Source organism: Schistocerca americana, chromosome 2 (assembly GCF_021461395.2).
Source record: "Schistocerca americana isolate TAMUIC-IGC-003095 chromosome 2, iqSchAmer2.1, whole genome shotgun sequence".
Taxonomy (NCBI): Eukaryota; Metazoa; Arthropoda; class Insecta; order Orthoptera; family Acrididae; genus Schistocerca; species Schistocerca americana.
Window position 1 is genome coordinate 591804224 of NC_060120.1, and position 22987 is coordinate 591827210.

Sequence of the window (22987 nt, forward strand, 5' to 3'; positions counted from 1 at the left end):
ACACAAGAGACGTATGTAATATTAAATGTCTTCTATGTATAATTTCTGTGTAGTGTCTATGGAAAGTTTTGTATAATATTTATGTAAAGAAATGTAATTGCAATATAAAAATGTTCATGCAAGAGGTAAGAAATATGCAAACCCAGCATGTCAATACTTAGGTTATTGTAACAACGATGAAATATAAAGACCATGTAATGCTGAATATGTGTTCCAGGGAACAGTTGTGTAGATTCTTTAAATGGCTACACATATAAATGAATATTCGTGCTCTCTCCATAAGGCAACGATATTGTAGATATGTATGATTATATCTCGGCTGACAAAAAACACTGAAGAACAGAAATAGCAATTATTTTATGTACCTCATTTTTCTTTTTTCACCAAACTTGCTGTCTGTTGGTCTTCTGAGCTGGTGCAAGAATGACATATGTAATCAAGTTATCTCAGTATTGTGTTAAGTAAAAGTTCTAATATGTGGGAGTCACAAGTTTTGTATTCTACTACCAAGCTACACCCTAATTTCTTTCTCCTGATGTGAAGAGGACTTGCATTTTAAAATTTGGCTCTTCAGAGAGGAAGCCAACTCGAAGAAAGAGTAGCAGCAGCAGATAAGCTGGCATTGTTGTACATCGTTGGGGAGAAAAGGTAAATTACCAAGCTGCACACTAAAACTACAAGATTAACATTTATTTAATGTTTTAGAATGCATGTATCTCAGTGCATGGTTCTGCACAAACAATTTTTGGTGCAGCTTCCTGATAACTGGTGCATATACCTCTCTCCCCAACCAATATCTGTTGATTTGTTGGTCATTTGTATATTATTTACATTAATATATCTTATTTCATTTCTCTACATTAGTAAGTATGCTCCTTGCTTGCAATACATTTATTTTCAATGCTAGTTGCTTTGCTTTACACTAAAATGCTGATTCATTAATATTTTAAATTTTTGAGAATACAAGCTCACAACACTAAGATAACTTTCATTTCCTTGTTCTTTTATTTTTATGGCTCTCAGCAAACCAGTCACGGAATTTCTTGGGTGCAGAGGCAATGTAAGATTTGCAACAGTCTGACATAGCAATATGCAGTGTGGTAATGGCTGAAAGTAGTATTTTTTAAAACTCACATAGTAGTGTCTGGCAAGCATACTTTCGAATAAAATGTATGTGAGCCTGTATGCTTGTTATGTATATCAATTGCAACAAAAAATCAAATCGCAGAGGCAGCAATATGAATGGTGTTTTGTTTTGAAACATTAGAATGTGAAAATTTGTGCTGTTGAGTGACACATATTAATAAATCAGCAAATTTGTGACTCAGTATATTGATTACTGCCAATGATAACGCTGCCCGACTGTGACTGGTTCCCATCTACAAACCAGATGACTAGGTTTCTTTATGATCTGAAGTATAACAGATAAATTAAAATTGATTTCTACTGCAACTGCGAGGACAGAATGTTGAAGAAGTAAATTGTGATAGCTTACAACATTCACACAGAAATACTAAATTTATGTTTACTTGCAGCTCTAAATTCAATGTATAAGTCTCTAAGAACAGGTAAACATGGCTGACTGATAACTCTATTAGAAAAGAATCTCCAGTCATACTGCAAAACACTAAATCCTCCATCCTAAAAACTAATGTGTGTCAGTGTAACTTCATCCCATTGGACTGGGGCAACAAGTATGAGGCACACCATGGAGATAATTACATGCACGAGCTGCAGGTTATTAATCCTCACCCCCCCCCCCCCCCCAAGTAGCAACCACTCCTTCCCTTCCCCTACCCTCCTCCCCACCACCAGTTGCAAGACACACTGACTAAACAGTAAGATGACGGTCTACAGGGGAATACCTTATTGTGCCTTATTGCCTGCAGGACCACTTGGCTGTTTGCACATTCCCCTGTATTTCCAAATGCCTGTTTGATACAAGCTTCCTCTGATGTTTGTCTCTGTTACTTTCTAGCATAATTGGTAACATCCAACCAGTGCATACATGGCTCTTCCCGTATTTTTGATAAGACAAATTATGTTTCTTAATATCACTCCCCACTTAAGCTGGAAAACCATTTGCTAAATAACTGTTATTTTCCATGCAAAATTCTTCCCATCAATCTCTGCCATTCCTAGTGTGAATTCCTACAGACTGGCTGGAAATGCCTATGTGTTTTATCCCATTATCTGTTTCAATCTTTGACCTTTCCTATCATTGGTTTATTTTTTCACACTTCTTTACCACTGGATTAAACGAGTAATTATCTCGCATTTTAGGATATGGTAATTGGACTGTCATTTCTGAAATGGATCTACTCAGTTATTTTAAGCAGATATTCACTTTTTATATGTGATGATCATTTATCATCTTTAGCTACCTCTTTTTCCTACACTTTGAAAAACCATTACTAATTGCCTCTTAAGTCCACTTATAATGTTAGTGTCTTCATCAACATCCATCTGTTTGATTTTCCACAGTGTGGTTGAACGGTTCTAGGCGCTTCAGTTTGGAACTGCATGACCGCTATGGTCACAGGTTCGAATCCTGCCTCGGGCATTGATGTGTGTGATATCCTTAGGTTAGTTAGGTTTAAGTAGTTCTAAGTTCTATGGGACTGATGACGTCTGATGTTAAGTCCCATAGTGTTCAGAGCCATTTGAACCATTTTGATTTTCCAAGACTGAGAAGCTTTTTCCCTGCTTCTTGTTTGGTTTCGTTATGCAGTATATTCTAAAAATTATTTCTTTCTGATGTCTATACTGTATTTATTTAGTCTCTCATTTTTCATTGTTATTGTTATATATCATCAGAAAAAGTGGACCCTTACTATACATAGATTTGTGATCATTTATTTTATGTCTCATTGTAACTCATTTTTTGCCTATTAAGACTCATTTATGTGGTTCTGAAGTTGGAAACTGAATGTAGTTATCTTCCCAGTAAAATTTTTGTGTAGATTTTGTCTTTGAACAGTTTTATTGTCACTTTTTACTCCTCTTTCATTTCTTCAAGCATTCAGGTTATTTCTGCCTCATTTATCAATTGTTACTAGCCATTTAATATCTGCTTTATTCTCTTACAGCTGGTACAATATATTCCCCTTACAAAATTTTTTGGAGACCACATGTAATTAACTAGCAACACTACAATATCTTCTCCTAAACTGTGGTTCTGGAAACAACTCAAGGTGTTCTGCATACTATATAAACTACTACTATAGTACTACTACTACTACTACTACTACTAGTGTTGCTACCACTTAAGTAACAAGAAAAGTTAGATCTTATCATTAGCTAATCTCTGGTGTGAAATCAGTATGATTATCTGATATGAGTATAGAAACATCAGCATGCTGCTTCTTCCCCTGTAACAAGTTCAATCATATTAAGTTATCTTAATGTATATTAGATAAATACCCACACAGCAAGAACTCTATATGATCATTATCATCTAACTAGTGAGCCTTATCTTAATGCTTATTTTATCTAACTGTCAAGTTATTACTATGAAACATCTACATATATGTGGAAGTAGAAGTCTTTTTGGGCAAACTTCTTTTTATCTGCAACATTACAAGTATCTTATACATAGCAATGTGTTACTTTAAGTTAATTTCTCTCACAGTCATCCTGTTTTTCATCTGCTGTACTGTAAAACAAGTTCAGGTAAGAAAGCACTGTGAGAAATCTATCAGTTTCACTTATTATAACTAGAGCTGTATCTCAAAGGTTGTAGGAACTTTGGAGTTAAGAAGTGGTACGCCAACAGTTCTGCAAAACTGTAGCTCTCAGCACAGGCATATTTGTGTCTTTAGCTTTGACTATTTGTTTTAAGCTTAACTTAACAGTAAAATTTATAGAATTTAGAACATGTGAGTATTCTTAATTAATATTTATGATTTTCTGTCATACTCTCTAATATGCTACAAATAAATGATATGTTCAGGGTGCCACAAGGATATATAAAACAGTAAACACAACTCTGGGCCCTATAAGGGGTCGGCAATTTAATACTTCAACTGGCAATCCTGTTTACATATTCAGAAGAGTTCCTTACGCTGAACCACCAGTTGGAGAACGTCGTTTTAAAGTAAGAAATTATCAATCAAAGTAATTCATTTGATGTTATTTGTCTTATGTAGTAATGCTACTTTTTAAACACATAATTATTTTGAGCATAATCTTAATGGACAGGCCAGGTGCATGAATGTGCCTTCATAACATTTTAGAAACAAATAAAGAACCACAAATAGTAACTGTTGAGTTGGGTAAATTTTCAACTACTTCATTAGTGATGTGTTATTCAGCATCAATTAAAATATGATTTCTGAGATAATGATGACTTTTAAGAAGAGGAATAAATTGTTGATCGATCAATTGTGATAAACAATTTTTTGCAAACTTCTTTAAACTAAGTTTTATCATTGCCATTGAATTTACAATGAACTGATGCAGGGACAAACAGTGCAGATAAAGTAACAGAAAATTATCTGTGCAGACTGAAATTCAGCAGGAAACTAAATACTACGTTAACAGTGACTCATTGTGATGATTCATATGTTTATACCTGTTTTACAAATGTTAAGAAAGGCTGCCTTTCAAACACTGTAAAGAGTGTTAGATGTAGTGTCAGTAACTTCTTTACACAATGATGAAAACCCTCCAGGAATAATTTGTCATCTACAACTCACTAGGTCATGGAAAAAGAAAAATTTCCTAGCATTTGGTTCACTCTCTTTGATGTTTTATTCATGAGTCTTTGCCAGGGGCAAAATTGGCAACGTTTCCCCATAACTGGTTTGCATTATTTATAATTCAACATACACACACACACACACAAAATTCTCTTCTCAATGCAGCTTCATAAGACTACTGCAAGAAACAACATAATAATGACTAAATTAATGCAACCATATGATATAATAAGATACATTTTTTTTTAATCTAATTTTAGTACTGCTTCACTTTTTATACTTCCACTGTGTGTCATATGAAGTTACCTAAGGAAAGAATACAAATAAGTAAGTGTTTATCCAGCAAAACTGTGTAGCGTGAATGCTGATAAAATAGACAATTGTAAATATTATAGGGGGCTCTTCAAAGGTCCTGGAATTTTTTCATTCATTTTATTGTAAGTTTTCCCTTCCAATTATTAACCTGTTATTTTGGAAACCTCATATCCACACTTCATTAGACTTTTTGTTGAATATTTTTCATATGTTAGCATAAAATAAGATGACTGGTTACATATTGTATGTACTATGCTCACTAGGAACAGTGATGATACTTTTTATTTATCTTCAGTCTTTGTTGCACAATGAGTAAGTAGTTTGGTCTAATGATTCTTACTACAAAACGAGTTTAAAGTTCACCATAATCATCTACATTATGAAATGAATAACCTTACTCTGTTAGATTAAAGACCTCTATGTCCACTCATTCTTGGTATGATCTGCATTAAATAATGGACATTACATCGTAAAGACTAACAAAAACTGCCAAAATAGATAATTGTAAATATTATAGGGGGCTCTTCAAAGCTCCTAAAATTTTTTCATTCAGTTTGCTGTAAGTTTTCCCTTCCGATAATTATTCTGTTACTTTGGAAACCTCATATCCACACTTCGATAGACTTTTCATTGAATATTTTTCATATGTCAGCATAAAATAATGAATGCTACCAAATAAAAAAATTAAAAGAGTGAGTACACAGACAAGAAATGAATTTAATAGCACCATTATTTACAATGCAAAGTAAATTTTGTTCTTAGTTGTTGCATCTGTATAAATTAATACTTTTATAAGTGCAATCATAAAACTGTCATCAAATACATTATTACCTTTGAGAATTCGATGGTGTAAATACTAACAAGCTCCTGAGTACTTTTTATGAAGATAAAAAAGCTGAAAAAACGCATAATTTTAGACACAACATACTGAATAAATTTTATTACAAACTTAGATAATTATGAGGAAAAGATAATATAAAGTGGAGTCTTCTCTTAATAAAACATGCAAGAGGGCAATATGAAAAAAAATCAAAAGAATTTGTGAATAAATAACATAAAATGCAAATGAAGTTTTAAAAACAAATACTCATGTATTCTTAATAGAAATTGTGACATAACATGGTGAATTATTCGCATCTGTTATTATCTAAACTTATTGCTGATATTTATCTCATTTTCTGCTCATTCATTTATTGGCATGCAACACATACATGAAAATCTCAGGAGTTTATTTAGACTAGATTTCACTTGCATTCACTGTTCAGATTATCATTTTGGTTGTTGTCTTTACACTGGTGTGATCAGCTTTCATTAAGGCATTCATAATTAGGAAATAAAATAAATTGCTGCTTGTAAAATAAATTGATGCTTGTAATAATGTTCACAATATGCAGAACCGTATGAGCTATTCAGTGTATTTAATAAATAGAAAGTCTGCAAGTCCCACTTTCCTCGAAAGTACTTTGAACTATCTGAAACTAATTAACTAGAGAGATAATTAACTTTCAGGTTCATAAGCAGCCCCGTTTTCCTTCACAGATTTAATAATAACTGTTGTTGGATTCCAAACATTGACTGCATACTTTTGTTAGCATAATTTTTTGGTACAATATGACATACAGCACTAATTAATTAACTGAATAATTAAAAATTTCATGTTATTTATCATAATATGCAATATGGCACTCATATTTGTAAAAAAGAGAGTTGGAATAATGTAACAATAATAATGCTCATATATTTTTCTAAATTTTTAACCAGAAACATTTTATATAAGCCTAAACCACTTAAGATCTTGCAGTTCATTCAAACATTGTATTTGTGATGCAGTCTGTCCAGCCATGGCTGGTAAACGATGAAGATATAGTAATAAGGTAATAAAGTAATAAAGTAAAGTAATAAATCAGTAAAATCCAGCCCAGCTAATTTTTGAAGCATAATGTAGTTTACACTATAACAGTTTATATTTAAGTTCATCCAAAAATAGTCTAACATTACCCAAAATTGGCAGTTTTATGGTTTGCAAGCACACAGATATGAGTTATGTCAGGTGCACTCTCATTGTTGACTCATGTGAGAGTTATGCATGCTTTCTACATGAAAATACATACATCAACAACTGCAAGACTCATTAATATTACTATTTAAAGACCTTTGAGTGATTACGGTACCTCAAATTAAGGAACATTTTAAATGAACTTGCAATTGACATAATGTGTGAAACATCATTTCTATCAGAGTGAATGATTGTTGGACACAGTGATGCTCATTATTGACTGGATTAGTCAAATTACCACATTGTAGTCTTTTTTGATAAAATACCACAGTCATGACAGTTTTGTGTAGATGCTGACTGTGTTTTCTGAAACAGCTGAACATTCAACTTCAGCACTTGGGCTGTTGATGGGTAACTCTAGGTGCTGGCCTGGTTCAGTACACTAATAAATTTTCATGGTTGACAAAATTATCACAATTCTTAATAGGTGACTTTGGCTTAGAATAAATGTTTCTTAGTGCAATTCAGATTATGGTGCCACATATAATCTTGAGCAAACAATATCCTGCACACATTTAGACTTTCAGCTTTGACACGAGCAGCTCTTTGCACTACTGCCTAGAGACTACAAAACCCAGGTCAGTTTCACTACAAACTGAACAGCTACAAGAAGCAATGGAAGTCTGACGTGATGGATTGAGCTATTCTTTAAAATGAGAACACCAAATATCCAACAACAGCCCACTAACAAAGTATCAAGATGCAATATTAATTCAGGAATCAGTGGATATACCACTACCCCCATATCTACAGTAGGGGCTTCAAGGGCAGGACTAAGATAATTACCTCTGCTCTGAGGCATTTTAGCAGTCTTTCCTCATATGATTCATAACTGAATGGGACATGAGGAAATCTAAACATGTGGGACCTGGGGAAGTCCCCTCCACCATACACATCACAGATGCTGCAGAGTATTGATATAGATGTTGATTTAACAGTCCAAAAGATGCTTTGGAAGAGATCCAGAATAAGAAGAACAAACTGGAGGAGGAAGAGAAGGAGGAGGAAGGCAAAAATTCTTTGTTTCCCTGTGCCATTTTCATATTAAAGTACCTTCCCCCCCCCCCCCTCCCCCCCCCCCCCAATCATGACTCAATAATTTGACACAATCTATGCTAGTAATGTCTTGAAACGTGGCTTTGATATTTCATCCATGCCACCAAGTACTGAAGTCCCATCTGTCCATTACACACACAGCCCGATAATATGAATAATAATAACTTATCTTCCATTTAATACATTATTTAGGTACTAAATATTTTAGAGCTCACAGACCACAGAGTTTCTCCTTAATACTCTAGAACCATTTATTTGCGTAAAGTAACAGTCTTGTTGCATAATATCAGCATTCAACAATATCTGTGGATGATGTTCATGTTAGATGACGCATGGACACATCATCATTAAATTTCTCTTAGTTTCTTCATTATTTTCAAAAGCTATACAAAAGAACAACATTTTACTTATCTTCATTTTTTCTTGTTTTTGTTGGTTACAATTCTTGTGTCTAGGGGTACATTCTTGAGGCTGAAATTTTGACTTACTGGGTACCAGAAGACTAAATGACTGATGAAGTACTACTTCTTGTTGTGATTTTCTTTTATTTTATCCCATTCTTCTATATTACACTAACTTCACAATCTCCTTTTTAACAAAACCATCAATTATATTGTTGTAAACACAATTAAAACTATATGTGCATTTTCATCAAAAACATGCTCACTACTACTGACATTCTGCAGTACTCACAATATTACGAAGAGTTTACAAAGCAACTTTCTTGACAAAAGAAGAATCATCACCAAGATATAATATTATTTTATTAATGAGTCCAGAAATAAATATAATAATTCACATTAGATTGTGCAAATAATAATACGAATTTTAAATATCCCAGAAATTTCATAATTTCAAATATTTCTAGAAGAAGAGTAAGTTTAACAATACATACAGAGTACTACTTTTAATCATGCATAATTTAGCACAAAACATAGCACATCATATACAAGATCCTATGAATTTCATTCAGTTAAACGGCTGATACTAGGATGGTTTGAAAAGTTCTCGGAATGGAATAGAAAAAATGTACTTGCATCACTGAAACTTTTTTATTTTATTTTTCAATGTAGTTTCCTTGTAGAGTAATGCACTTGCTCCAATGATGTTCCAGTGCCTTGATCCCATCTTGAAAATGATTTTCCACCAGACCTGCAAAATAGTTGTCAATTCCAGCTGTTAATTCTTCATTTGAAGTGAATCTTCATCCATCAAGAAAAATTTTCAGTTTTGGGAAGAGATGGGAGTCTGACGGAGCCATATCAGGTGAATAAGGTGGGTGTGGCAACAGTTCATGCCTTAGTTAATGTAATTTTGCAATGACAATGGCACATGTGTGTGGGCATGCATCAAGAGTTGCAACACCCATCTTGCAGATACTTTTTTCATTTCTAATTCTTCAATTAAAATGTGATATATCCTTTCACATGACATCTGCCAAGCATGAGCAGTTTCATGCACTTTCAATTGTTGATCCTCCATGACCATTTGCGCACTTTATCAATGATTTCTGGAGTAGTGATACACCTTGGCCGACCACTGTGTGGATCATCATCTAACCTCTCCCAACAAAGCTTAAATTCATTTGTCCACTTGGCAACAGTTGAATATGAAGAAGCAGAGTCCCCCAGTGTTTGCTGGAAATCAGCATGAATGTCCTTTGCTTTCATACTTTCCTTACCGAGTACTTAGTCACTGCTCAAATCTCAATTTTTTACATCTTCGAAAATCACTATGCAGGAACAACAACAAAGCCATGTCGCCACCACAGCTCTCTCCCAAGAGCACTGACATGGCACATGTTTACAGGCAACAGTCCAATGAATATCATGTGAACAACTCGTTGCACTAGTGCTGACCTCTCGTGGTGATTCTGAGAACTTTTCAAACCACTCTCGTATAATGTTCACCTATACTAGAATCGATAGTATAGATGGTATTGGTTGTTTCTATAAAAAAAAAAAAGGTAATGTTAGAGGAGAGTGTTCCATTACAATATCCCCCTCACAAAATCTGGAGACAGGGTGTTTACAATATTTTATGACAGACTACATGGTTTGCCAAACAGTGTACAAATTGATGCTCAGGATAACAGAGAGATGTATAGAATTTTCTGGTACATAACATACTCCAGAAAACATTAGCAAAATATCTACTATACAAGCTATAATCTATACATATATCAGGATATGCTATGCAGATTTTCAGATCTATGGAACACATTGTTGCAAGACAAAAAATACAAGCTCAAAACTACAACATTACACCACTAAACTATAGAAATAATTACAGAGATAATGTAAATTACAAGACTTATAAATTGTAATTTTAATCTAAACAATCAAACCTTCAAAATCTTCAAAAGCCTGGCCCTGTTGTGCCTCTTAAGAATTTTTATAATGATTAACCCTGTCACTTAATCTTAGACATTTCTACAGTGTCCTTTGCCCTGCACCATGGAACTTATTTCATTACTAGGCTTCTTGCACAATAACCTCTAGCTCTGTATTGCAAGCTTATAAGCTAAAATGAATTAATTATCCTTAATTTTAGCCTCTCCTGCATTCATCTTCCTCCTTCTGCTTTTATGCTCAGGGTATCCAATCCACTGGAATCTGAACAATGGCTAGGCCTGAACTTCTGCTTCGTCTCCTATGTACCAAAACAAGGATTATGTTCTGCAGAACAAGTGTTGCTGCAGTGGTTGGTATGACAATTGTCAATGTTAGAATGAGATAAATACCTCCAGCTGCTGACGGGTGTTGATATATACCAACGGGGACAGGTGAAAATGTGTGCCCCGACTGGGACTCGAATCCAGGATCTCCTGCTTACACAGCAGACGCTCTATCCATCTGAGCCACCGAAGGCACAGAGGATATTGCGACTGCAAGGACTATCTCGCTCGTGACTCCGGCGAGACCCACATTCTCACCTTGTATGTTCACACACTACATTCATAGTGTCCCACCCCAACACACTCATTACTCATGGAAGGGATTCTTTCCAAGTCCCGTAAGAGTTCAGGGAATATGTGTGCATCTGCACAGAAGAAGAAGGTTATGGCCGGTATCGCCAGAACTATATACTTATACGAATTTGGCGTCTGTTCTTTTGGACATATCTGAAAGAACAGACGCCATTGATGACTTGCAGCCATCTAGAACGAAATTAAAATTAGATTAACACCTCCAGCTGCTAACGGGTGTTGATATACACCAACGGGGATAGGTGAAAATGTGTGCCCCGAATGGGATTTGAACCCGGGACCCCCTGCATATGTCAGACACTCTATCCATCTGAGCCACCGAGGGCACAGAGGATATTGCAACTACAGGGACTATCTCACACACGCCTCCTGCCAGACCCACATTCTCACCTTGTATGTCCACACACTACATTTGTAGTGTCCCACCCCAACACACTCATTACTCGTGGAAGGCATTCTTTCCAAGTCCTGTAAGAGTTCAGGGAACATGTGTGCATCCGCACAGAAGGTCATGGCCGGTATTGTCAGAACTATATACTTATATGTTCTTTCGGACATGTCCGAAAGAACAGACACCATATCCATATAAGTATGTAGTTCTGGCAACACTGGCCATGACCTTCTTCTTCTGTGCAGATACAAACATATTCCCCGAACTCTTATGGGATTTGGTAAGAATGTCTTCCAGGTAAGAATGTCTTCCATTAGTAATGAGTGTGTTGGGGTGGGACACTACGAATGTAGTGTGTGGACATACAAGGTGAGAATGTGGGTCTCGCAGGAGGTGTGCATGAGACAGTCCCTGCAGTCGCACTATCCTCTGGGCCCTCAGTGGTTCAGATGGACAGAGCGTCTACCACGTAAGCAGGAGATCTCGGGTTCGAGTCCAGGTCAGGGCACACGTTTTCACCTGTCCCCATCGATATATACCAACGCCCGTTAGCAGCTGAAGGTATTAATATAATTCTAATTTCATTCTAGTTGGCTGCAGGTCATCAATGGAGTCCGTTCTTTTGGATATGTCCAAAGAAGCTAGACCTCTAAGGGAATGGAACAGACTGGTTCACTGACTAATCATCATCCAGCCGAGACTGCTAAGGATGGCAACTTGAAATTTGGAGATGGTGTGGATCTTATACTGTAGGCATTGTTTAAGAAGGGATTGTCAGAAATTACACTTCTAAGGGAGGAAATAAGGGATGAAAGGCTTTTCGTAAATTTTCAGACATGTCCAAAAGAACAGACACCATATCCATTTAAGTATATAGTTCATATCAGCCATAATTTCATGAGTTTGATTTCATAATAGTCGAACATCTCAGGCATACAGCTAATAAAACCTGAAAGTGATTCATAAAAATTCAAGAAGTATTTCACTAATAATAGTTATTTACACTTTGCACTTTCGCGTTTACACTGTTGAGTCTCTGGAGTATGTCCTCTCAGACTGTCATCATGAATACTGTAAATAGTCTAACGAGTTGATCCACTGAAGCTCATGTCTCATTTCGCGCAAATGGTTTCTCACAGGTGTTGGTAGCACATGTGAGGACATTGACAACACTCTCGCAGTTTTCAATTAGACTTACACATGCTGGTTCTTCCCCTCTTGCTGACCAACTTGTTTTTGATAAAGTCTAAACTGTATTGCTTCTTAGTTAGTTTCATGAAAGAAAGAAATCGATCCCAGCGTTGTGAAGAAACAGAGGAAAATTATAAACGTTTTGCACTAAACTGGAAAATGAATATGCTTCTTGACAACAGCTTGCTACACAAGTGGCAACTAAATTTCAAAGAATGTGTTGTACAAGGCACATAATAAGTGTGCTTTCAGATTTCATTTTTTTAATGTGTACCTGCAAACTAGAGATGGGTCAACTTGAGTTACCAAACCATGCTAACTAGGGTCAAGGGAATTTCAAGACAACACTGATAGATCGTTGCTAACTCAAGTTGTGTTTATTCAGTGTTCAGTGGTTGCCACTACTGATAACGGTTTCGTGCGAGGCTGGATACTGACATCCCGTCGAGTGTAGACTGAAGCTGAGTTGAGTTCATGCCTACATAATGGTATCTCAGGCAATGTGTTCTTTAAAAGTGCAGCATCCTGTTATGATTTGTTTGGTTGAAGCGTTTGATAAGTGTTATTTTGAAAGAGGTTAAGCTAGTCTGATTGTCTTCGAAATCTTAGAGAAAATTCAAAGTGACTCTTTGAGTATATTCAAATTTCTGCCTGAAGTGTGACATTCATTAACCTTAGCAGTACAGACGCATGCATTACCAGAGGATTCTGTACTCTATGCTCTCCTTAAACAAAGTTTAAAAAGCAATATTCGTTAAACATTGTTGACTTATATTGTCAACATACTTTTTATAGAGGTAGTGCTGTGGCAGTAAGGTTCTGAACCTGAGATATTGAACACCAGATTACCGCCCACTGCTTTTTTACTTCTGTAGGCTGTATGGCCTGCACAGTCTTTTGTTTTTCTTTAATAGAATTTTTATGTTCACAAATTGTTATACCTTCTAATTTTTTCGCACTAATTAAGGTCGCCGAAGCACGGTATTTGCAGAATGTACTTCTCACCGAAAAGTGATTCCGGTAACTGGAGTTCAAGGTTTTTGTTAATCATGACTTTTGTGTACTTGTGGAGGTAATGCCATAGAAGCTTCATCCCCTATCACATGTTTCTTTACATCTAAATGAGAAGTGAAATACTAGTTTCCATAGATCTATAGTTTAAAAAAAATTTTAAATGAAATATTTTCTTAATAATTTTCATCCCATATTTTACCCCTTAATGGTGGAGTTTCCGAAAATGCTGAAACATGTATTTTTTTTATTTCTAACTGAGGAACGATGTACCAATTTTTGTAGGCCTAGATTCAAAATTGCCTTAATAGCAAGACATTTACGAAAAGTATTTCATCCCTTATTTCCTCCCTTAGGAGCGTAATTTCTGAGAATCCCTTCTTAAATGATGCCTGCAGTATAAGATCCACACCATCTCCAAATTTCAAGTTTCCATCCTTAGCGGTCTGGGCTGGATAATGATTAGTCAGTGAACCAGTCTGTTCCACTCCCTTAGAAGTCCAGCTTCCAAAAACAGTGAAAGACGTTTATTTTGCTTCTAACAAAGAAGTGAAATTGAAATTTTCAGAGCCTGCTTTAAAAACGCTTTCATAAGGAAATACTTCATAAAACAACACCCCCTTATGGGTGGCATTTCCAAAAACACCTAAACGGGTATTTCTTTTATTTCTAACCGAGAAGTCAAATACCATTTTTCATAGCTCTAGCTTTAAAAACGTTTGTATCCTTTAATAATGATTTATTTTCAAAAAATCTTTCACACACTACCGCTACGAACTGTGACCTTTCTAGCAGGAAATCACGAATCCAGTCACACAGATGAGGCGATATTCCACAGGCACGCAGTTGGGTTAGAAAACGCTTACGTGGAACGGTGTCGAAAGACTTCTGGAAATCCAAAAAAGTAGGATCAATTTGACATCCCCTGTCGGTAGCACTCATTACTTCATGAGTATAAAGGGCTAGTTGTGTTTTGCAAGAACGATATTTCTGAATTCATGCTGACTACGTGTCAGTAAATAATTTTCTTCGAGGTACTTCATAATGTTCGAATACAGTACATGTTCCAAAACCCTACTGCAAATCGACGTTAGTGATATGAGCCTATAATTCGACGAATTACTCCTACTTCCGTTTTTGGGTATTGGTGTGACCTGAGCAATTTTCCAGTCTTTAGGTACGAATCTTTCTGTGAGCGAGCAGTTGTATATAATTGCTAAATACGGAGCTATTGTATCAGAATACTCAGAGGAACTAACAGGTATACAACTGGACCGGAAGCCTTGCTTTTGTAAGTGATTTAAGCTGCTTTGCGACACCGAGGATATCTATATCCGTGTTTCTCATCTTGGCAGTTGTTCTTGACTGGGATTCAGGAATATTTACTTCGCCTTCTTTGGTGAAGGAATTTTGGAAAATCGTGTTTAATAACTCTGCTTTAGTGGCATTGTCATCAGTGACTTCACCGTTGTTATCGTGTAGTGAAGGTATTGATTGCGCTTTGTCACTGGTGTGCTTTATATATGACCAGAATCACTTTGGGTTTTCTGCCAGATTTAGAGACAGAGTTTCGTTGTGGAAATTACTGAAAGCATCTCGTATTGAAGTGGGAGCTATGTTTCTAACTTCTGCAAAACTTAACCAGTCTTGGGATTTTGCATTCTTTTAAATTTGGTATGCTTTTTTCGCAGCTTCTGGAACAGCAATCTGACCCGTTTTGTGTGCCATGGGGGATCAGTACCATCACATTAATTTATGTGGTATATATCTCTAAATTGCTGTCGATACTGTCTCTTTGAAATCATTCCACAACTTTCCTACGCTTACATGATCAGATCGGAAGGAGTGCAGACTGTCTCTTTAAACGGTATAAAGGGCATTTTTATCAGCTTCTTTAAATAGATATACTTTGCGTTTCTTTTTGATGGCTCTAGGAGTTACGGTATTCAGCATAGCAGCTACTGCCTTGCGGTCGCCAATCCCTGTATTCGTCACGATACTCACTATTTGCCCAGAATTATTTGTTTTATAAGAGGTCAAGTATGCTTTCACAACCACTTACGCTTCGAGTGGGCTCATGAACTAATTGTTCAAAATAATTTTCTGATAAAGCACCTATGAAGCGAAATATCGAAAAAATCTCTTCTTAAACGACACCTACAGTATAAGATGAACACTCTCTGCAAATTTCAAGTTTCTGTCCTCAGTAGTTTGGGCTGGGCGATGATGAGTCTGTCAATGAATGAGTGAGTCGGGACATTGCCTCTCATATATCGAAAGATTACATTCATTACGAAAAGAGACATCACTATTAAGACTTAAATTTTTGGATTAAGGCACAGTAGCCATTCGTGCTTGTGGTGGGACATTTGGCTACAAAATCGCCAGTTATGAACTGCCCTCAAGAAAAAAATGACTGATATGTTAGAAGATTATAATAATATTGAGTATATAACTTGTAAGAAATATATTGCAATGGATAGAAAATATTGCTCTGACATAAGATATTTGGACATCAAGCAATACAAAATGTGTTTCCAGTTTCATTGCCGATTATATAAGTACCAAAATTGCAGTCAAAAAAGTATGTAAACAGCACAGACGCTAACAAGCGAAATGAACGCCAGCAGAATTTTTGTACCAGTTCCGTTTGGTTGGCATATGTTAAGAGAAGTTACTACTCGGACAGACGTGAACATGGCAAATGAAGTTGAACGTTAATTTAGCTTTTCCTGCTAACTCGGCTTTAACGAGCTTGGACTCAGCTTGGTTTATGAAATGGGCTATCTTGAGTTGGATTGTTACTAACTCGAGTTGAATGTGTTGCACGGCGAGCGGTGCTTAGTTACGATTAGTTTCACGTTAGTTCAGGGCTCTCACCGCCACTTTCGGACCAATCCAACCCGAGTTCATCCAAATCAGACATCTACATCTTCATTAACGAGCGCTAACTGAATGTTATCACAAGTCTTATCTTCAAAATTTCAAGCCAACAGACCAAAAATTGCACCATATGCAGTATCCATCTCGCTCTTGATTAATATATATACAGAGTGATTTTTTACGTCATGTACAAACTCAGGAGATTGATTGAGGAGAGGATACGGAACAGGGAAGGTCTAATGAACTTCTGTCTCTAAATGTATGGTTTCCATACTTCTGTCTGGAAATGCATGGTTCCTATTCAATCATACAATGTTACAGAGACCATGGTCTAATACACGCTGTACCATGCAACCACAGTTACAGTACACGCTGAAAATGCTTTATGTGTGCCTCAACATATGTCTGTACGTGCTGTAGCATGTTTTGTCTCATACGTTCACATCATCCAGGGTGCATCAGAACAGTGTCAAAGGCAGCATGAATCCACAGCACCAATGTCTCTGCATCTGGAATGGCCTCTGCATACACAATACTTTTGAGATGGCCTCATAACCAGAAATCACATGGGTTGAGATCTAATGAATGAGCAGGCCATCCAATGGACCCCCTCGTCCGATCCATTAACCAGGGAAGACACAACTGAGATACACCTCAGTGTTAATGGCGAAGTGGGCTCGAGCACCATCATGTAGCAGCTACATATCCTTCCGAATCATCAATGGCACTAGCTAAAGCAAGGGAGCCAAGTCACCCACAAGAAACGCAGATAGTTCTGATCTGTTAAGTGGCGTGGAAGGAAGACTGGTCCCAAAATATGGTATCCAATTACCCCAGCTCCCACATTCCGGCTGGATCAATGCTGATGATACGCTGTCACCATACTATGGAGGTTCTGCATACCGTCCCAGAGGTGACTATTATGAAAGATGAAGATACCACTCCACGTAAGGGAGTCCACATATGTGAATAGCCTTGTGAAGAAACAGTGATGAAACTGCTCCCGATGTGGAGTGTCTGTCGCTAGTAACCCCTGCACACGCTCTAAGTGATAATATTAGTAACAGTTGTCATCGAGATGTTCCACATGATCATCTAGCTCACCCTCTACAAGCGGTCCAACTACCTGCTACTGACACGGTGGTTGCCTTCCACAATCTTAATCACATTTTCCTCCAAGTCTGATGTCTGAACATTTAGGGTACATCCTTCATGATTTCCTGCTTCCTGAAATGACCCTGTCGCAGATAAACGACGAAACACTGTTGCAAACATTGAATTCTGTGGTGGTTATCGGCGGGATAGGTCTCCTGATACAACCTTGCTGCCCGCCACCTGTTTCCATTTGCCTTTCATAAGTAAACACCATATCAGCAAGCTCTCAATTCAAATACAGAACCATTGCGTACAACACTGTATCACATCCACTTCAAGGTGAGTCAGCAAGAGAAGTGAATTGGATATAACATTACCAATTACTATGGCAGGAGAGGGCGCTAGGGTATGATGTATGAGGAACAGTACTACCCTCTAGGAGGAAACTGTGCATACTGTAAACTGTGGCTGTGTTGTTCAGTGCATGCTAGACCGCAGTCTCTGTACCAAAGTATGAATAAATGGTTCCTGGACATACATTCATTAGAACTTTTTTCTTCCATATCCTCTCATCGATCAATCTCTTGAGTTTGTACACAATGGAAAAAATCACCCCATATAGGCCTATAATCATCAATTGGGAAACCGTGAATCTTTGGTTTGTTAACTGAAATGAATATAATCTGTCGAATGTTATCTCAGTTCTTTTCTTTACTTTTTTTGGACCCAACTGGTTTAACTTGGTTTGAACTCGGTTTATGCAAACTTTCAGATCGGTTTGAAATAAACTCGAATTGGCCCATCACTACTGCCAATGTAGGCTCCTGACTAGTTGCTTGCATTGTCTTATGACTGGCCTCTACAGTTAGTAATTTCATAGGAATTTGTAGACAGCGCTTTCAGTATGGCCTCAGTTAGGTTTTCAGACTTGTGTCTCTGGTTGTAAAAACAGAATGAAACATTCAACAGGTTCATCATTCTCATTCACATATCTTAATATGAAAGATAATTCGTCAGTACTGGTAAGTGAAATTTCCACAGTAGGATCTACTGTTACAGAGAAATCTTTGGCCTGTTTGGTAACTGTCATGATAATTCTTTTTATTAATTCATGAAGCAGCTCTATTATTTTCTCACAGATCGTTGAAGATAGATAACTTTTGTGTCCCTGCTCTGGATTTCCATGTTGTTCAATATGCTCTGAGTGAAAAGTATCGAACTCGGCTATAAGTGAAAGAGACATAATGAAATTTTTCAACATGCCCATGTGTTGGAAGTCCACGACTTGTTAGCTTCTTCACGACTGCATAAACCCCTTTCAACACATTGCGCCAGTACATTTTTTTCTGTCTCAACGTGTGACTCGAAATGATTTTCTACAGTTACAAGTGATTTTTAACCCCTCATTAAAAGTGATGACTCAGAATTTTAGCGTTCAATTGAATTTTCAAGATGAGATAAAATATTAGAATATTTCTCCAATCTGATATACCAATAGCAGCAATCACAGTCTTACCGCAGAACAATCTGCACGGTGCACAAAAAATAGTACCGGTGCTACAGGTGGAGAAAACGGTTCCTGGAGATCTACTATGAACGTGAATTTGTAATCAGAAAATATTCAAAGAAAAACTGCATGAAATAAGTTAATATTGTGTAAACCCAACAAACCTGTTTTACTCCCTGAAACTTCAAAAGCACTCCCCTATATGAGAAGTTTCCCAATCCTGTTAAAATCCAGATAATATCATCCTTTGGTAATGGAAAACAGTAAAACAATCTGAAGCTAATTTGGTAAATAATGACACAGTGTACTGTAATTTTGCTTACCAGTAACCGTTAAACCCAGATAAATTTGCATCTAAACATGAATGAATGAGAATATGACATCAATCGGCTTGTAAACAAAGATCGCATACTTTGATAGTTGTCAGATTCTAAGTTCCCTCTAATACGCTAACTTGAACCAATGGCGAATAAGCTACTTCTTTGTAATTGGTCGGTATGAATAACTTCAATGGCAGGTGCCTCGACTTAACACGTTTGGCCACGCTTCGCAGTGCAACACTTAAGTTCTCCTGTCTAAATTGCTGTATAGACACATCGAAGCACACCCTTCCAAAAGACACACGCAACACATGTAACGACTAGTACAAATATACTGAAAAGCAAAAACAAATAAATGATGGCAATAACTACTGTTAGTGATGGGGTAACAATCACTGAAGGTGAACAGTCTTTACAATACACTTCTTTTATTTACTGATAGAAAGATTAAGAGATGGTCTATTACAAAGCAGAAAAAAATTGAATTGGTTACAATTGTGTTTCTCGAAGAGAGGAATGGTATGGTCTTATCTGTTCTTGGTCGGCGTGATGTGGTGATCGAAGCGCTTTGAAGTTGCTGATGTGAATGCTATAAGTTTTTCGAGTCGTGTCCTTAGCATTAAAATATCCTGTTTCCTTACATCCTGTTTCGGCTGGCGGTGATAATAAGTTGCGTAGCATCCATTTGTCGTAAGCTGGAACAAAGTGACTGCTTATGCAGCACCTGAAGGACAAATTAATTCAACTGCAACTATCACACATGATAGTTTGACACAGTCCACATCGTGTTTAAATTAACATTCCGCTTCGGGAAGAGAACTGTAAGGAGAATTGTGAACGAAAGTGTCAGAGCTATAGGAACTGTAGAAAAAGTTGGTTTCGTGTCTCCTGGAAAGCATCGAAATCGCAATGAATCCATAACATAAATGGATGGTTTTAACAACGATGTTTTAAAGTGCTCCACGTGAATCATGAATGTCCAACTTCACAAAAGCGTGCTACAGTTAAGAGCGAGAAAATTAGCTTCAATGGTAAGCGCTTCGTCAGTGTAAGGAATTTTGAAAGACATTGTTTCCTGATACGTTAAGAAGAGAGTTTTTAGTTCAAAGCAGTGATATAGTTGCAGCACAAGCTACATCCCATATAAATACAAGAGAAGGAGGTAGTTCAACAGTGTATGATGAAACATGCACCAATTAGAATCGTTTCAGGAAGATATGCTGGAAAATGTGTGATGGTACTGGCGGTTTTAAAGTTTTCATTTGAATAGCTTCTCAGATAATTATTCTGCGTGCTGACTCTTCTTTCGGTTTTGTCTCTGAGAGCAAACTTGCTTTTAGTGTAAGAAAAACAGTAGTAACTACCATTTGGGAAATGAACGCTGTCAGTTTCGTGACGTGATTCAAATGAACGCTGTCAGTTTCGTGACGTGATTCACAGTTCTTGTCATACCTTGCCTCGAAGTCTGTCATTGCCAGTTATAATTCGACTGTTACAGAGAAAACACCAGAAAAGCGGATATTTTTTCCCGTTTTAAAAACAAAAATATTAAGCACTGTATAAACCAGACTCGTGCCTATCTCCTGAAGCTTATTAATTTATACAAGTCACGTTACAGAATGTACAAACTTGACTGCCTTGCACATGAATGGGGTCACACAGTTTTGAGTTTACCCACATGTCACTGTCAGTGTAGCCCTATGGAATTAATTTAGGCAAAGGATAAGGCTATATGAAAGTTGTGAAGCACATATAATGATTTTGGTTTGTGCTTGAAGTTAATTTTCTTGTGTATTGAATTTTTACTCGTAATACAGTACAAAAGGCAATAAATGATAATTATTGCAAGCAGTTTCAATGATCTTGTTGTTAGACAGTTGCCATTTCGAGACAAATTGTACTTCAGGTCTTTACAAAGCTGTCAGCTGTTCTTTGTCTCCTGATGTCACGTAGCAGTGGATGCAACGTCGTCAAGATGGGAATTAATATTTCTCATGACGAATGAGCGAAATTGGTTTTAATATTTACTATTCATCTTATAGTTTTGAACTTATTATATGATGTACTGTGACAAATGAGCCTAACTGTTGTCCGCAGCAACGCAGTTCAGCAATGTAGACTTTGTTTGCCCTCTTCTGCTGCCGCGCATGCGCAGTTGTCATCCCTCCACTGCTCCATCATCTAACGTGAGACGAGCTGTAGCCGAAAATTTGTAAAAACAAGACGATGATAATAATGATGATGATGTTTGGTTTGTGAGGCGCTCATCTGCGCGGTCATCAACGCCTGTAAAAAGTCCCAACTTTTTCACACTACAATTTTTTACGCAGTCTAATCTAGCCACAATCATGAATGATGAAAAACAACACGAAAACTGACAGCCCAAGTATGTTTCAAAAGTAGTTGCTTTTTCGTGGGAGTGCGGAATTGGAAAACCAGTAACAAGAATTGGATTTCCAGAGTCGGTTTTGAAGTGTTTACTGACCAACCAGAAGCAGTATTGGCAAATGCCCCGTGTCAAATGACTGTTTAATCAACTGAGTAGTTCACATTACCTCACCAATCTGTGCCATCAAATAAATTCGTTAAGACATATAATGACAATAGCAGAATAAATTATATTCATTTACACCTCTTTCTCGATTCTCAGTAAGCAGAAATTAGAAGCCGATAGCATTCTAGGAATAACAACATTTTAAAATTAGTATTGTTGATTGTTGTTGATGGCTTACTTTAAAATATTATTGAACAATTTCATAATCACAATTCCGGAAGGAAATTGAGTTCCAGTCGGTCACCGAGTAAATTACTAGTATTTCAAAGCTTTTATTGTCGACTGCCGTTCTTACAGCTTGTTTAAACTTCGAAGCTATTTCATAATATTAATAGTTTTTGTCATTTGTTAGTGTATTTATTTTAATTTGTAAAATGTTAAAGTAAATACAGTGCACAAAATGTCGCGCTCTAAAGCTGCCGTCCCTACAATAGCGTCGAGTGGGCCATGTGTAAATCTTCCTCTGGTTGTGTACTACATACAGGTTGTTGGGTTCAGCTAACCTGGTGGCTAATGGGGTATCAGGGAAAACATATGCAGGTTTAACCCGATTCAACGCAACAGTCGTGGTTTTGCCGTTCACTAGGATATCCATCGTGTGGGCACTGCGCCGTAGCATTTCATATGGACCAGAATAAGGAGCTTGTAGAGGTGGTTTAACGCCCTCAGTGCGGAGCATGACGTGACGGCATTGTTCCAGGTCCTGGTGCACGAAAGTGGGCGGCTTGCCATGACGTGTGGCTTTCGGAGGGTGAATCTTTGATACATGGTCCCTCAACCGTCGCAAGAAATCTGGCTGGCCAGTAGCAACTGTCTCTGTGGCATCAGCGTCTACAAAGTCACCAGGAAGGCGCAGTGTTTCTCCATAAACCAGTTCTGCCGCTGACGACCCCAGGTCTGGTTTGAAAGTCGTCCGTAA

At 37.1% G+C, this 22987-nt stretch overlaps 1 protein-coding gene across 1 annotated transcript in view; it reads left to right on the forward strand.

Moving 5' to 3' along the window:
* Window positions 1-3539: 3539 nt before the first annotated feature.
* Window positions 3540-22987, forward strand: part of LOC124596133 (esterase FE4-like) — a 70418-nt gene continuing 50970 nt past the window's right edge. The window contains exons 1-2 of the mRNA XM_047135153.1: window positions 3540-3672; window positions 3953-4096. Of these exons, the coding sequence (XP_046991109.1) occupies window positions 3601-3672; window positions 3953-4096 (216 nt within the window). The 5' untranslated portion in view covers window positions 3540-3600. The remainder of the gene's footprint in view (window positions 3673-3952; window positions 4097-22987) is intronic.